At 39.0% G+C, this 17,267-nt stretch overlaps 2 protein-coding genes across 3 annotated transcripts; one reads left to right on the top strand and one right to left on the bottom strand.

The window, feature by feature from the left end:
- Positions 1-477: 477 nt before the first annotated feature.
- On the bottom strand, positions 478-17,062 carry LOC144850084 (N-acetylgalactosamine-6-sulfatase-like). Of its 2 annotated transcripts, none has more exons than XM_078707276.1 (10): positions 16,930-17,062; positions 7,655-7,778; positions 7,119-7,296; positions 6,627-6,831; positions 5,639-5,903; positions 5,171-5,274; positions 4,736-4,978; positions 4,234-4,355; positions 2,997-3,114; positions 478-2,502 (listed from the first exon to the last, which is right to left on the bottom strand). In XM_078707276.1, the coding sequence occupies exons 1-10, from the start codon at positions 17,026-17,028 to the stop codon at positions 2,416-2,418; spliced, it is 1,545 nt and encodes a 514-aa protein (XP_078563402.1). In that variant the 5' UTR covers positions 17,029-17,062; the 3' UTR covers positions 478-2,415. The 2 variants fall into 2 exon arrangements, with proteins under 2 accessions (XP_078563402.1, XP_078563401.1); XM_078707275.1 differs by lacking the exon at positions 5,639-5,903 and adding an exon at positions 5,947-6,211.
- LOC144850238 (uncharacterized) lies at positions 9,122-10,116 on the top strand. Its single transcript, XM_078707477.1, has one exon. The coding sequence runs from the start codon at positions 9,137-9,139 to the stop codon at positions 10,109-10,111; it is 975 nt and encodes a 324-aa protein (XP_078563603.1). The 5' UTR covers positions 9,122-9,136; the 3' UTR covers positions 10,112-10,116.
- Positions 17,063-17,267: the final 205 nt, after the last annotated feature.

The raw sequence follows: 17,267 nt of genomic DNA on the forward strand, positions 1-17,267 counted from the left end.
TTATATATATCTTTTTTGTCCCCCAAAAAATGAAGATTAATACAATCACACGATTTTGCAGTTAAAGTTAATTCACTTACGTAGAAAAAAGGAGCAAAAACATTGATTTAAATTTAACCAAAAATCAAAAATCAAATTGTCTCCGACAGACAATTTGAAATTTGTTATTGCTTTATTTTTCAGGTACATATATATGTTTTTTTTTTGGCTTACATTTTTGGTCAAAGTGAATAACCATTATGTGACATTAGAATGGCATATTGCATACTATGCATAGGCCTATTGGCATAAAAAAAAACATTTTTCAGGGGACAATATAAATATATCTTCAACATTATATATAATATATACATAACTAAAGAGTTGTTTTTGTATTTAAACTGTATTTAGACTTGTTTCCCTTCATTTGCGCCACATTTGTAAGTGTTTACATACACCATACCACCACACTCATATACCATTTTGCAACAAATAGAATGATGTTTTACATTTTTATTTCGAAATAGAAAGGTTACATTATCATATATAAAAATCCCAAACCAATATTGTATTCAAATAACATGAATATGAACACAAATATATATTACAAAATGTTACGAATTAATATAAATGAAAATATTTACCCCATTCGGGAATACAATGGTGATATTTATCATGGTTTTACTATTGAATATTATTGAAATACCACAAAACAATTGAAATGGAATGTACATAGTAAAGAAATATTTACCCGGTTCAATTAAGGCAATCTAACTTTGGTCCAATTATCTTGTCGTGTGTCTACGTATGCCTTTATTTGTCTATAAGTTTACGAATTCTGTATCATGGAATTAATTTTTTACAGACAAAGTTGTGATGTCTTAATCTATTGTAAAGAAATTTGTTACTACTTTTTTTCTGTTATATATTATAAATAAACTCGTAGATGTCGAACGCTGACATTAGATTGTACAAATCATTCAGGAATTTTTACTCAGTGTTTTACTCAAAAGTTACTAAAATTAATACATAGCACTATGTATTGTAATAATAAACTATGCTTTCTAAATTCCATCATGATTTCTGTATTCCGTAACCGAAAAAACAACAAAAATATCCTTTCAAATAACCCATAACCAAAGTATAATTTTCTTTAAAAGTTTAAAAAATGTTTAATGTCACAAACATATTAGAAAAATGATGTAACCAAGTTAAATCAGATGTTATATTTATCAGAATAGAAAAACCCAGCACACCAGTACATTCCACAAGACAATCGGAACGTGAATGAATGAATGGATATGGAAAGCATTTTTTACCATGTTGTTTAAAAATGACAATAAATAATACATATCGTGGTCACCTTTACAAATTACGGAAAAAGTAGGACAATAATGCAATGCATTACAGGCCTAGATTTTGTATAGCATTGTCTTTTTTTTAATAGAAATATAATTGGAATTTTCCAATAAGATATAAATACATATCTTTAGCACACTCTTAATATCTAGTTTATTTCAGCTGATCTTTTTTTTTACACAACTCTCTTTATAACAAAATATTACTGTTATTTTCACAAATTTTATATTGCTTTTAGGTATATATTTTACTTTCATAAAGTCAACGTGGAACTTGACGATTAAGAAAATTCACATTTGCACAGTTCTCCTTTTAACTGTACCATAATACAAGTATATAAACATTATGAAAGATTACTTTGCAAGGATACTCTCATGGAAAAATCTATCATGGAACATAAGTATATTGCTTTGGAATAACACAATTATCATTAAGTACCCTTATAATTATTATACTTTTACACTTAAAACTGTATTTAGTGAAATTTTATTGTTTTTACAATTTGCTATGATTATATATTCTGGTCAAAAACTTAGTAAAAACCACTAACCCACCCTGGCACCCTGAAAAGAAGAAAACAATATAAAATATATACTGTATTTAATTTCTGATAATAAAGAATATGCTGTATTCTCACTAACACCGATTCAAAGCAAGCACATAAGTAGACAAATCAAGCCAAGAAATCTAAGACCTACCACATCTACAGTATGTTTTCTAATCTAGGAAACTAAAGCTCTGTCTACACTATTAAACTTGATGTGATATGCCCATATATGGACATGATAACGTCATACAACATATTTTGGCACATCACACTTTTTTTGCCCAAATAGTTTGATAGTGTAGACAGAGCATTAGATATCTTAGTTCTTAGTTTTCATGTTGTGATTGGTCAAATTACTTGTGTTGTATTTGCATCTAGGACGTTGCTTCCTAGTGTGGAACAAGCTTAATACTTAAAAGGAAGCTACAAAATATATTTGCATTTTATTTATAATATATATTATTATGAATAATACATTATAATAACACAGTACTGTTTATACATGAGGTAAGTCATACATTCTTCTTCCATTAATGAGGCCAGGTACATTTTTTTGGGTTAGATGCAGGTGCCTTTAAACAACGATTTATTTTATCACAACCCGGTGGAGCCCAATTCTGAAAAGAAAATTTAAAAAAATTAATATTCTTTTCTTTATTTTTATTTAAGGTATTGACTCTGGTATAAGGCCTCTATGACATTTTAACAAATCAGATGGGATGATGATATGTAATAATAATAAATATATAATAATTTGTCCTTCTATTCCATATTTTCAATATTTTTTAATTGGTAAAGTATTTTCACTATCAAACTTTGTTATGGCTTATGGCCTATGATACCGGCATACCGGATACATTTGTAGCACTGTATATAGATACAGAAGCGAGAATCAGCTAACATATGTCAAAATAAAATTACAAATATTTATTTTTGGAATTTAGGGAAAGAAAATAGTAATGCTACCACATCTGAACTAAATTTTCTTTTTTTTTTCAATTTTAATGTGGAATATCAATAGTGAATCATGTAGGATTTAATGCAGTGAGTCTAACTATCACGTGATGGAAAAACATTATGTATAAATATTTGGCAGCATCATTGTACTTACCATCACTGCATTATCGCACATATTAAGCTGAGGGGTTCCTGGCTTCAGATTGGCCTTGTGGTCTGCAACAACACTTATAATATCAACTATGGCCTGCTTGTATTCTGTACTTGTTGACCTGATTTATAAGGATTATGTTATTATCATATTGAAGAAAAAAAATTATTCACTTTAAAACAAAGTAAGATTATATACTGGAGTACTATTAAGAAAGATTTATACTGTAATTCAGGTCTGTATGCTTGGGGAATTGGGGGTTTCCCTACTATTGTTTCTAAAAAACAACATATTGGGATGCTATAGTCAGAGCTGATATTTTAGTCTCTTTTCCAGAGAAGGAAAACACATTACAATTCAGTTAATTAAGAAGTGCTCAAGTGAAAAAATAAGGCTTTATTTATCAAACCAGTGTTCTTATTATGGGATGAAATTTGTCCTCTAATACCCTTTTCACATCTGCATAAATTGTTAAAACTTGGTTAAAGTTGTAACCAGGTTTTATCTGATTTGTTAAACATTTTCATGCACGCATATGCGAACACCTTGAGAAATCTCAGGAAAAAGCATAGTTGCATGCTATTTAATTTCTATGATTGGTCAGTTTAAAATCAGGGCAATATGCGCATACAGTAACACCATCTCAGAATTAAAAACCAGGTCTCTCATTGGTGTGTGTCTCCCCCAAGATTTCACATATGGAGAATTGTCTTCACACTATCCAAACCTGGTTATGACTTGTTACTTTTTGCAGGTGTGAAAAGTGTATAATATTAACATTGAAGAAAATGTAAAAATTAAGTTATCTTTAAAACAGACTTAAAGATGTATTGTCCCCCTAAAAACATGAAAAATGAAGATTAATTAAATCAGTCTTTGAATAGGTTATTTTGTAGTTTTAATAAAGTTAACCCCTTCCGTAAAAAAAAACAAAAACAAAATGTTTTCTCATATAAAATGACAAAATAAATGGTCAAATTCAACCAAAAACCCAATTGGCTGGAAACCAATTTGACTATTTTTTGCTTTAAATTACAGTTTTTTCAGGTAAATACATTTTTTTTTCGATTAAATTTTTGTTCAAAGTGGATAACTATTATGTGACATTAAAATGGCATGTTCAACAAAAAAAATTAAAGAAGTTTTTTTTCAGGGGGACAATATATCTTTAAGTAAATAATTTGTTAAATCTGACCCTGTATGATTAAAAACATGCAGCTGAATATGATCAAATCCTTACTTAATAGGATATTTTTCACCGGGATCTTGGCCTAGATGAAATAGAAGTGGTTGTGCAGTGTGATTTGTTTGTTCATGTGTCATTACACCAGTGACGTTTTCTCCTCTACAAAAGTTGATACCCTGGTGAAAAAAAAAATGATACTTTATCTGCAATCAAATTGTAATAATAATGTATTATTATAGATTAGTGATTAATTTACTATTAGTAATCCTTGGCCACATGCGCTTCAATACATAAAATAAAAAATAAAAAGAGACCTCCCGAGGACGTCCCCTCAAATTTTTCCGATTTGTTTTGGATATAAAACAAAATATTAAATTTACCATCTCTACTACTGGACCCTTTTGGATAAGTAAAGGTGGAAATGTAATACAACAGAATACCTATTGTTTACATTAGATTCTCATGCCAGAATATCTTTTTTAAATAATGTTCTCTGCGTTTGTTTGTATTAAAAGAAAATATAGCAACCTCTATGTTTTGGGTATTTCATATATACCTTCATGAATTCACTAATAGAATTTGTCCATGTCCAATAATGAGCCTTGTATAGTCCTTGTCTAACTGCCATCATTTCATTGCCACGGTAATAAAATATTGCCTTTTTAGAGTCGATCTGACCGTCTAGTAGAGCCGGTAGCAGAGATCGACCGTCATAGATTCGGTCAGTGGGTGCATCAATCCCAACTATGTCCAGAACTGTACTGAAAATATCCATAACACTGCCAAGTTGATGGCTGACCTTTTAAAATAAATTGAATAGTCATTGGTCTTAAATTTGGCAAAAATCAATGAAAAAGATACATACCACTAGATATACGAAATTGTGCTGATGGCTTAGTTGAGATTCTAGCCCGATTATTATAATAATTACATTATAATAAATGTACATATTCTCTAGTTAATGGCAACTGGCTTAATATAGTTATCTTACTTTTCCAGCAGAAATCTTTCCTGGCCACCAAGCAATAGTCGGTTCACGCATACCGCCCTCATATGTTGTCTCTTTACCACAGAGAAACGGGCCATTACTGCCACCTGATATAAAGATATACACGAATATTAAGTAATACATGTGTATTATAGTCAACTCTCCCTATTCTGCAGTCTCTCAAAAGAGAAACTCTTTCAAAACCTTTTCTTAGGGTCTTTTTAACAATAAAAATGGAAAACCAGACTTAGAATAAATAGTAAGTATTATTATTATTATTATTTCTCCATGGTCAGCTCAATAGTGTCTGATATGGGAGAGTTACAGGAATTTCCTGTTTAGACTATTCAATATATGTACATGCAATAATAGAAAAATAAAAATTAATTAAGTAACAAAAAATACATCATTAGTATTTGAAGTGCAGTGGTTCGACTATAAATAATCATTTTGTTGAAAGAAAATGTGTACCATCAGATTTAGCATTCAAAGGTGCTCCATTATCAGATGAAAAAATCACAAAAGTATTTTGAGCAATCTGTAAATTTTCAAGACGTTTTCGAATACGACCAACTCCATCATCGAGTTCCATAACCACATCACCATACAGGCCGCGCTGGCTACGTCCCTGGAAAGCGGAAGAAGCGTAGTGAGGACGGTGAGCAGAATCCGGTGCCCAATATAGGAAAAATGGTTGTTTCTCATTTGCTTGTTTCTCAATGAAAACAAGGGCTTCCTGTAAAGATATTAAATTATTAAACATTGCATGAATTACTCACCATAAACTCGTGAAACGAGGGCTGCTCCATTATCAGAAGTAAATAAAACAAACGTGTTGTTTTCGATTTTCAGTTCCTTGAGCTTCGAAAGGATTCTACCGACCCCTGAATCAAGTTCTCGAACGACATCACCATATAGTCCACGTTGGCTCGTACCTTGGAATGATTGGGAAGCGTAAAGTGGTGTGTGTGTCGCGTCAGGTGCCCAGTACAAAAAGAATGGCTGATCTGCACTATGCTCTTTTTCAATGAATTTTAAACCTTCCTTTAAATTTAAGTAATCAAAAAGATTCAATAATAAGAATAACAAAAAAAAAATAATAAACTTGGTATAAATAAATAAATAAGTGGCATGTACAATTATTTTACCGCACCCTCTCCTGAACAGGGCCTCAAAATAAATGTTTTTATTGTATGTTGCCCAAAAGTACATCAGTTGAAAACAGAGGCCATCGAACTGAATTTCTATTTTTTTAAGCTGATTTGATTTGATTTTGAGTTAAATAATAGAACATTTTTTTTTTTAAACTATAAAAACTTAAATTAAACAAATGGAGTGTTATATAAAATATATTTATTGTATGTTGTAAAAAAAGACAAATTGTGTTGTTGTCTATTAAGAGAAATTTATTAAACCATGTTATTGACAATGTCCATTGATTAACAAATTAAATTCTAACCTCAATGAAGATTTGAGTCAAGTTAGACACCCCATTTTCGATTGGAAAATCTTCATAGTACCGGCCAATCATGGCATCATCACGAAAAACTGGAATATTAGGTGTAGCCTTATTGTCATATGGTCCAAAGTGACAATTGGTCGATCCAAAGAATTCGTCAAAACCATGCTTTAACGGTAAAAACTGTGGTTGATGACCTAAATGCCTATTTAAGTAAAAAAAATAATGTTCTCTCTAGAAATCTTTTTCATTGTCATTAATGTTAGAAGCATTGGAATACAGATTCACCAGAGGTCTTAACTTAGATAAGTGAAATCCAAACAAGAGAGGACACCTAAAAAAATATAATCAATCATTATCTGTAGTAAAAATTGAATATACCAGATGATTTCCATGATTGGCATAAAAATAAAAATTATTTCATTTTTTAAATTGGATGCATCAAAATGCAATAAAAAAGACCATACATTATTGTTTTTAATGTAATCTTACCATTTACCAATTATTTTGCTTCTGTAACCCTTTGTCCGTAATAGTTTTGGCAAAAGAACTTCTGAATCTTGAATTCCTCCCACTATCACCTGTGGAGTATATCCATTCCTGGCATGTGCATTTGTCGTGTAGAATCCATTACGTATTGGAAGTCGTCCTGTTAGTAAAGATGCTCTGGCTAGAAAATAGACAAAATGTTAAGATGTATACACCTGTACCATAGTACAGTAGTATCTTAATTAATATCTTAGCCCAGTAAAATCCTTATGTCCGTAAATCTTCAGTTAAAAAAGGTGGGTTTAAGTTACTGGTACAATGGACGAGCTGGATGGCTCAGTGAAGTAGTGATGAGGCTATGGGCCCCTTGGGTTGCGGGATCAAATTCTCTGCTTGACGATTTTTTTTCTTTGCTTAATAGTTTAAAAGTGAGATTGTTTAGAAATAGGTCGGCTATTTAGGAACAACTTTTTTACGTTAGTATGATGACCAATCACAATGCAGTTGACATCTTTTTATCTAACAGCAAGTAGACTTACAAGGTGAGCAAAGAGGATTTCCAGAGTAGAAATCAGGCAGTAAAATCCCATCAGAAGCCATTTTATCGAGATTTGGTGTTTCCTTTGCAGGTTGACCATAAACTCCCAAATCTCCCCATCCCATCTAATTTGATGATGAAGAAAAAATACTTTACTTTCATTTTAATAAATCTCTTCTCTATAATTCAGATTCAATTTTATTTTGCCACTTAAAATATGGAAATAATATAAGTACATTTTTAAAATGTATATTAATAAAATTATTATACAATTTTATATTATTTAAAACAATCAATATTGTAACGAATTAGGTGTGGTGCCACCCCATTTTGATAATCGACCAGGCCTACTTCTGTCTGGAAGCTGATTGGCTGGTGGAAATAGATGGGGAACGGCCATGTGATGGCCATGATTCGCCCAATGTAGTTAGTTTTAGCTCGGGTTTCAACAAGTGAGGTAGACGTGTTTTTAAGGTTAGTAGAAGATAGTTGGGAGATCGGTACGGTGTAAGGTTTGAAGAAATAAATGAAAGACTCCAATTTATGTGTGGATGTAGTTTTATTTTCCTCGTTCCGTATAGCGACTCTGACGGCCTGACCGACAGACGAACAACCTACAACAAGTAAAGAATCCGTTACATTGGTGTCAGAAGTGGGATTGCTTTGCTACGGAAGTTGTTACGGGAGGCCTACGTTTGAAGTGCGAGTGTTCTATTCTCGCTAGGAATTATTATCGTTTGAAGTGCGAGTGTTCTATTCTCGCTAGGAATTATTATCGTTTGAAGTGCGAGTATTCTATTCTCGCTAGGAATTATTATCGTTTGAAGTGCGAGTGTTCTATGCTCGCTAGGAATTATTATCGTTTGAAGTGCGAGTGTTCTATTCTCGCTAGGAATTATTATCGTTTGAAGTGCGAGTATTCTATTCTCGCTAGGAATTATTATCGTTTGAAGTGCGAGTGTTCTATTCTCGCTAGGAATTATTATCGTTTGAAGTGCGAGTATTCTATTCTCGCTAGGAATTATTATCGTTTGAAGTGCGAGTGTTCTATTCTCGCTAGGAATTATTATCGTTTGAAGGTGCGAGTACTCTATTCTCGCTAGGAATTATCGTTCGTTTGAAGGTGCGAGTATTCTACCCCCGCAGGAATTATTATCATCTGAAGTTGCGAGTATTCTATTCTCGCTAGGAACAATTATAGAGATATAAGATGGCAAACTTCCTCGATGTTGAACCAACGTCGGCGGATGTAGATTCACTAGAATACTGGAGCCAGGAGGTACGCCGACTGGAAGAGGAGATAAATTCTGCCAATGTGAATAAGACTGAAGTGACTGAGCCAGTCCCCAGACCAGTGCCCGACTTTAGCAGCTTTCTGAGGACCCCAGCAGAACCGGAAGGGGCGAGTGGGGCTCCGAGCAGCTTACTTTCTTTCGGGCCACCAAGGGTACACTCTACGGAGAATAAAGGGACTACACAGCCGATGTCAGCTCCATCAACGCCATGGCCCTTAATTAGAGAGCCGAGGATAGTCGGACATGAGGCGTTCACTAAGAAATTCGGAAGAGACTTCCAAAAACCAATCATAACTCCAGACAGATACGAAGGGAAGACACCCTGGAGGGATTACGCACAACACTTTGAGGCGTGTAAAGCTGCGAATTCCTGGGACGATAAACAGGCTGGAGCATTCTTAAAAGCAAGTCTGAAGGGGCAGGCTCTAAAGGTCCTCGGGGCTAGCCAAGGACGGGAGACAACTTACAAAGAATTGCTGGATGCTCTGGAACAGAGGTTCGGACCGGGACGGAAAGCCGAAAATCACCTGATGTCGTTACGACTGAGAAGGCAAGGACCAAAAGAGAGTCTACAAGAACTGGGGCAGGCTGTTCGAGAACTGGCATACCTGGCATATCCTGAATTTGACGAGGCCGGGGTGGAACGCCTAGCTAAAGGACACTACATGGAGGCAGTGGGAAGACCTGAAATAAGGGAAGGAATCTTCCGAGCAACACCTTCCACCCTAGACGAAGCTATACGAGCGGCGTTAGCCACTGAGAGTTTCGTGAAATTGGAAGAGGAACGCCCCCTGAGACAGCCTGCGAAATACGTTAGGCCAATTATACCCGAGGAAGAGTCGAGGCAGGCGGCTTTCGAGAGGAGAATAACCAGCTGGATGGAACGAATGGAGGCGAACCAGCGGTCGAATTGGACGCCGTCGCCGGCAGTGGAAAACCGACCTCGAGAGGATAGAAATATGCGGCAGCGAAGAAAGACGATACAGTGCTACAATTGCCACCAGGAAGGGCACATTGCACGGATGTGTCCTGAGGCTCTCCAGCGCCAATCGGGAAACGACGGACAGCCGACTCCAGGGGTCAAGGGAAGGCTGGGAGAGACCGAGGACCCAACCTCCAAACAGATGCAAAGAAGCGGAGAAACACCGACGGCGAAACCATAGACGTGCCAGAAAAGAGGACACGTTCGGAGTACACCCCCACGGAAGGACTTTACGCACCAGCCGAGGTCAACGGAATCAAAACTACCCTACTCGTTGATACGGGAGCTTCCGACACTGTCATGTCCTCTAATATTTACTACGAAATACCAAGAGAAAGGCGACCAGGACTGGAGAAGGCCAGGAGGAACCTCCAACAAGCAGATGGAACTTCACTGGAGACCATCGGATGTGCGTACGTCGGACTAAAAGTCGGCCCAACATTTCAATCCGTCAGGGTGACGTTTGCGAACCTGAAGGTTAACGGATTACTCGGGATGGACGTACTCACATCAACGGGATCATTATTGGATCTAGGGAAATTACAAATAAAAATTGGCAGCGAAGTAATTAACTTGACTGGGCCGGGAGGTAACAAATTCAATTCTAGCATAACGATCGAAGACACAACCGTGATCCTACCAGGCCACGAACACCTAGTAACCGGCTTCGCCAGGTTGCTGACGAGCCACCCGGTGGTAGGAATGGTGGAGCCTAACCAAGAGGAGGGAATGGCGAAAAATGGCTTGATTCTAGCACGAACACTGGTGAAGGTGGAGGACGGGAAACTACCGTTACGTGTCTTTAACCCGGGGAAAGAACGGCGAGTCCTTCGAGGCGGAACAACGGTTGGGAAATTAACGCCTATATCAGAAGAACAAATCGAAACAAAACATAACCCGACGACGCCAGTTTCTGGCAGAAGAGTACCTGAGCACTTGGAGGATTTATTGAAACGAAGTGTGACGGCCATCGACGGGCAATACCACGGACCGGTCGCGTCACTGTTGACAGAATTCCAAGATGTGTTCTCGAAGGGAGACTTTGACTTGGGAAGGACAGGCGAGGTAAAACACCACATAAATGTTGGAGATGCACGGCCAGTGAAGGAACCGCCCCGGCGCCAATCGATGAGAGCCAGTGACGAGATAAATCGCCAGGTACAGGGCCTATTGGACAAGGGTTTAATAGAACCTTCGGAGGGTCCGTGGGCCTCGAATGTTGTTTTGGTCACGAAGAAAGACGGTACACAACGCTTCTGCGTGGATTACAGACGCCTAAATTCAGTTACCATAAAGGATGCCTATCCCATACCTAGGATAAACGACTCACTTGATGCCCTGTCTGGATCCCGGTGGTTCTCCACTTTAGACCTCGCTTCAGGGTATTGGCAGGTGGAATTGGACGAGGACGCTAAGGCTAAATCTGCGTTTGTGGTGCGAGGAGGACTGTATTCCTGGAAGGTGATGCCGTTCGGACTGTGCAACGCCCCTTCGACTTTCGAAAGGCTAATGGAACGCGTGTTGTCCGGGTTGCAATGGGACATACTACTGGTGTACCTAGACGACGTAATTGTATACGGAAGGACTGTGGAGGAAGCGATCAATCGCCTCAGGGAAGTCCTTAACCGATTGCGAGGGGCGGGTCTGAAATTAAAACCGAAGAAATGTACCCTGTTCAAACAGGAGGTGTCGTATCTGGGGCATCGAGTCTCTCATGCAGGCGTGAAGACTGACCCGGCCAAGATCGAAGCCGTGAAGGAATGGCCAACACCAACCACCGTCAGAGACGTCCGCAGTTTCTTGGGGCTAGCCTCCTACTATAGGCGTTTTATCAACGGATTTGCTTCAATAGCTGTACCGTTGTATAGACTGACAGAGAAGGCCAGACGTTTCTCATGGGATGCAGATTGTGAGGGAGCTTTTGTGGAATTGAAAGAACGATTGATGCGATCACCCGTGTTAGCTTACCCGTTAGCCGAGGGACAGTTCATATTGGACACTGATGCGAGCGATGTTGGAATTGGTGGGGTGCTATCGCAAATCCAGGGACAGGAAGAAAGGGTCATCAGTTATGCAAGCCGTACGCTAAGTAAATCTGAACGAAATTACTGTGCTACTAGACGAGAGCTGCTGGCCGTGGTAGTGTACTTAAAGCATCATCGTCAGTATCTCTATGGACGTCACATTCTAATTCGGACGGACCACGCGTCATTGCGCTGGCTAACAAATTTCAAGGAGCCGGAAGGACAACTTGCCAGATGGCTACAAGCGATAGGGGAATATGATTTTGAAGTGATCCACCGACCCGGACTAAAACATGGAAACGCCGACGGGCTATCAAGGAAACCGTGTGGTCAATGTGGCAAAGCGGCGGACAGACTACAGAAGAAGATGGATGCATGGACACCCATAGAAACCGAGACGGATCCGACGATGTGTACCTTAAAACCGAATGCCTCTGTGCGACTAGTACAGTTACAACCAAGAACCAACCTCGAAGACGTTCGTAGAGCGCAGTTGGAGGACACACACATGCAATGGGTCATGGAAACCAAGGAACAAGGTAGACCCCGGCCAACGTGGGAAGAGATGGCGGGATTGAGCCGGACTGACAAAACATACTGGCAGTTATGGGACTTACTGGAGTTGCGGGACGGAGTTCTGTACCGGAGATGGGAGTCCGATGACGGAAGTGCTATAAACTGGAAGTTGGTTCTTCCAGTCGAAATGAGAGAGGCAGCACTAGCGGAACTGCATGGGGGCCAAACTAGCGGGCACCTGGGGGTTGCAAAAACTACTGCGAAAGTGATGAGACGATATTTCTGGCCGGAAATGCGCAGCTGGATCAGAACCTGGATTCGACAGTGCGACGCGTGTGCCCGTAGGAAATCACCGCCAAAGAAGAAACGAGCACCCCTCCAACAACAGGCTGTTGGTAGCCCGATGGAAAGGATTGCGATGGACATCACCGGACCTTTCCCCGAGACCGATCGAGGCAATAAGTACATACTCGTCGTTGGTGATTATTTTTCCAAATGGATGGAAGCGTACCCCATACCAAATGAAAGGGCAGAGACCGTTGCTCGCTGTCTTGTAGAGAACTTTGTTCTGAGGTACGGGGTCCCACGGCAAGTGCATACCGATCAAGGAAGAAATTTCGAATCTGATTTAATCGCCGAGATGTGCGAACTTCTGGGAATTGACAAGACTCGAACCACACCGTACAACCCGAAGTCCGATGGGATGGTTGAACGGTTCAACCGGACTCTTGTCCACATGTTGGCAATTATGCTGGATCCGCATCGAAATCAGAGAGACTGGGATGAGCATGTACCATTTGCAACATTTGCCTACAGATGCACTCCCCAGGAATCTACTGGAGAAACACCGAATATGATGGTGTTAGGGCGAGAAGTGACGATTCCTCTGGACCTGATGCTACCCACTGATGGAGCGACGGATATTGACCTAAAGACTGACTACGTCGAGAAACTGCGCACAAAACTTCGTGCAGCCCACGAACGGGCGCGAGTTGGACTTGGACAGAGTGCTAGGAGACAGAAGAGAACTTATGACCAAAAGGCGAGCAAGCACAACCTTTCCGAAGGGCAATTTGTATGGCTATACAACTCCGCTAAAACCGTGGGCAAATCGCCAAAACTACAGTGCCGGTGGCAAGGACCCTATATGGTGCTGAAGAAATTGTCGGAGGTAACATTTCGGATACAGGAGGGACCCCGAAAGAAGTGTAAAGTGGTCCACGTGGACCGACTGAAGGTTTACGAAGGGAGACCCATGGAGGGCTGGACGCAACCACCTGTGAGGACCGAGGAACCACAGATGGACGACGTGGGGCCAATGGAGGAGGCTGAAGCTCCAAGCACTCTGCAAGCTATGGAGCCACTGGAGGAGACAGAAGACCAAATTACATTATCTGTGATGGAACCACCAGTCGTCGTGGAACCATCACCCGAAGCACAACGAACCGGGAGATTTCCCAGGGCCCGGAGGCGACCGGCTCGGTATGACGTATAGAGAAGTTATGCCTTATGTTCAGTTAGTTATATATATTTTTTCTTTTTGTTTAACTTTTAGATGAAGCATGTCCAGAAATTTAGTTGTGAGCGTTGCTCAGCTCGTTTTATTGATGGCCGGACCTTGAGACGACATAAGGAAAAGGAACACCGAGACGAGTTTCGATGCCGACATTGCACTGCAAAGTTTTCTTCCACCGACGCACGTCGCCGACACTTCGATAGGTTCCACCGCCAGAGGAGGACGCCGGAGCGAGTTTTCCGAAAGGGCAACGTGGCCAGTGAACCGATGAAGGAACCGGAGGTGCCTGGAGATGCCCTCATCACAACACCCGGATCTGATTCTCTCTTTAGACCCGAGGCGAAAGCAGAGGAGGCGCCGATTCCGGTCCCGTCCGGGAAGCCCCGGAATCTGTTAAGGTTGTTGGGGGCGGATGATGCGGTGTGTTGTCGTGAGGAGGATAGTGGAAGTGAGGCCGAGGCAGTGGAGGAGCCTATGGGGACCGCCCGCACACTAGTTAATTTAACTGAGATTTTGAAAGGGAAGGTGCGGAGTGTCCGCGAGACTGTTCAAGAGATCCAGTACAGGAAGGGAGAGAAGTGGAGAGAAGTAATCACGACCCGAGTATACACCCTTGAAGAATGATGATTATTTAAGTTATGAGGCAGTAATTTAACTCTGATTATTTATGAGATTGATGCTTATGATGTTTGTTGATTGAACTCTCGGGATTAAACAATGAATGACTATTACTGATTGAACTCTATGATAAATAATGACTCTAAAAATGATAAGATGTATGAATGATCTGATTTTAGTTTGTTAACTTTTATACCACTTATGTTGTATTTTTGTAAAAGTTGTTAAAAAAATAGATATTTATATGGAGTTTTCTTATGGAAATTGGAGTATCGAGGGACCGATACGTCTGAGAGGGGGGCAGTGTAACGAATTAGGTGTGGTGCCACCCCATTTTGATAATCGACCAGGCCTACTTCTGTCTGGAAGCTGATTGGCTGGTGGAAATAGATGGGGAACGGCCATGTGATGGCCATGATTCGCCCAATGTAGTTAGTTTTAGCTCGGGTTTCAACAAGTGAGGTAGACGTGTTTTTAAGGTTAGTAGAAGATAGTTGGGAGATCGGTACGGTGTAAGGTTTGAAGAAATAAATGAAAGACTCCAATTTATGTGTGGATGTAGTTTTATTTTCCTCGTTCCGTATAGCGACTCTGACGGCCTGACCGACAGACGAACAACCTACAACAAGTAAAGAATCCGTTACAATATATTAAAAAACAGACATGAATACTACAGTAATACAGGGATACACAATTTTAAAAGCAACATAAAGAACATCAAAAATATGATAAACATTGTCATTACATTATACAGGTTCCAATACACTTACACTTACACTTACACTTAATGTTTGATGGAAATAGTTTAGGCTAGTGCCTATTAGATTCCATTTCTAGCCGAAAATAGTTGTCAAGTCTAGACTTAAAGATGTTCACTGAAGAGGCTTGTATTACATATTTAGGCAGAGAATTCCAGTGATGTATGACTCTGATGGTAAAAAAGTTGACCCTGCACATAAGATTTCCTCTAAGTTTTGGACGATATAGTTTTAAGCTGTGTCCCCTGGTTCTGATGTTGTGAGACAATTTAAATAAATCTTTTGGGTCAATATCCTCAAAGCCTTTCAAAATTTTGAAAGCTTCAATCAAATCTCCTCGTAGTCTTCTTGTCTCTAATGGTTGAAGATCAAGATATTCTAACCTTTTATCATATGGTAGATCACTTATTGACTTAACCATCTTTGTAGCTCTTCTCTGCACCTTCTCCAAGATTTCTTTGTCTTTGTTATAGTAAGGAGACCAGGACTGTATACAGTATTCCATATGTGGACGGATGTATGCCTTGTACATAACCTGAAAACTTTCTTTGTCAATATTTTTGAATGTTCTTTTGACAGTTCTCATACTATTCGTCGCTCTAGCTGCTGCTGCAGCACACTGTCGGCTTGGCTTGCAGTCGCTAGTGAAGATAACACCAAGGTCTTTTTCTTCGTTTACTGCCAATAACGTTTCTCCATTTAGACAATATTCTGATTTCTCTGTCTTTCTGCCAACATGGAGCACTTCGCATTTCCTGGTATTGAATTTTAGTAGCCAGTCTTCTGACCATTCCTGAGCCCTATCAAGATCAATTTGAAGTTTTCTTGAATCCGATTTTTCTTTGATGGTCTTTATAATCTTTGCATCATCTGCAAACATGTTAAAGTCTGCGCTGATAATTTTATCTGGAAGATCGTTTATGAAGAGGATGAATAGGATTGGGCCAAGGACTGATCCTTGTGGGACTCCACTCACTACATCTACCGGCTTGGATGTTGTATTTCTTACAATTACTTTCTGTGTTCTTCCTGCCAGAAACTCAGCTATCCAATTTATAGTCTTACCAGATATTCCATAGCCTATCAGCTTGTGAATTAGTCTTCGATGTGGAACGCTATCGAACGCCAATAATTAGTTAAAATATGCAATAAAACTGATAATGATAATAATAGATCTAGGCCTAGGACTAGATCTTATTTATTAAGCCTAAAAATACTAGGAGTAGTACTATATAGTAGTATATTCAGTATATATATAATATTGACCATCCATGGCCGGGATCCCCATCCCATGCATGGCCATACATTCTTTTTTTTCAATTTTGTGTTCAATATACTACAGTATATACCAACCAAGCCTAGGAAAGAGGGCCTTTTCACTATCTATATCGGCGTTGTGTAGGCCTAGGCCTAGCCTCTACTTTAGTACTGTAGTTACCGTAACGTAGTAAATTAAGTACTAAAGTAGACTACTCTAACTAACTAATAAAGGCCTAGCCTAGTAGGCCTAGGCCTAGCTAGTTATTTTAACTTTAGCATCTATGCCCACACCCAATAGGGAACTTACATCGTCCATTAACATGACGATAATATTTGGTTGTTGAGATGCATAACAAATATTCAACCAATGCAACAAGAAATATAAGATAAAGTTCGGAAACTGCATCTTTTCTTTTTTATTTACAAAACGACGATGATTGAAACCGATCACGTGGCAAAACATCACGTGACTTCCTAAGCTGGGATTAAAGAGGTCACGATTTAAAATGAAAAGGTGCGCTAGTAGGCCTAGGTCTTCAAAAAACATACAATTTACTTTTATAAATTATCTACCAATAATAATAATAATTTGATTATTAAAGGTGAAATACCGTATTTCGCTTACGAAATTATTATGAAAAAAAG

Source organism: Antedon bifida, chromosome 8, assembly GCF_963402885.1.
Source record: "Antedon bifida chromosome 8, ecAntBifi1.1, whole genome shotgun sequence".
NCBI classification, from domain to species: domain Eukaryota; kingdom Metazoa; phylum Echinodermata; class Crinoidea; order Comatulida; family Antedonidae; genus Antedon; species Antedon bifida.

What these genes read in the sequence shown, in the direction of transcription:
- LOC144850238 (XM_078707477.1), top strand. Translation starts at nt 9,137, where the DNA reads ATGTCAGCTCCATCAACGCCATGGCCCTTAATTAGAGAGCCGAGGATA.
- LOC144850084 (XM_078707276.1), bottom strand. Translation starts at nt 17,028, where the DNA reads ATGCAGTTTCCGAACTTTATCTTATATTTCTTGTTGCATTGGTTGAAT. An exon ending in AAATCCTCTTTGCTCACCTT is followed by an intron (nt 7,297 to 7,654) that starts GTAAGTCTACTT and finishes TCTATTTTCTAG; the next exon opens with CCAGAGCATCTTTACTAACA. An exon ending in TTTGAATGCTAAATCTGATG is followed by an intron (nt 5,275 to 5,638) that starts GTACACATTTTC and finishes TCTTTATATCAG; the next exon opens with GTGGCAGTAATGGCCCGTTT.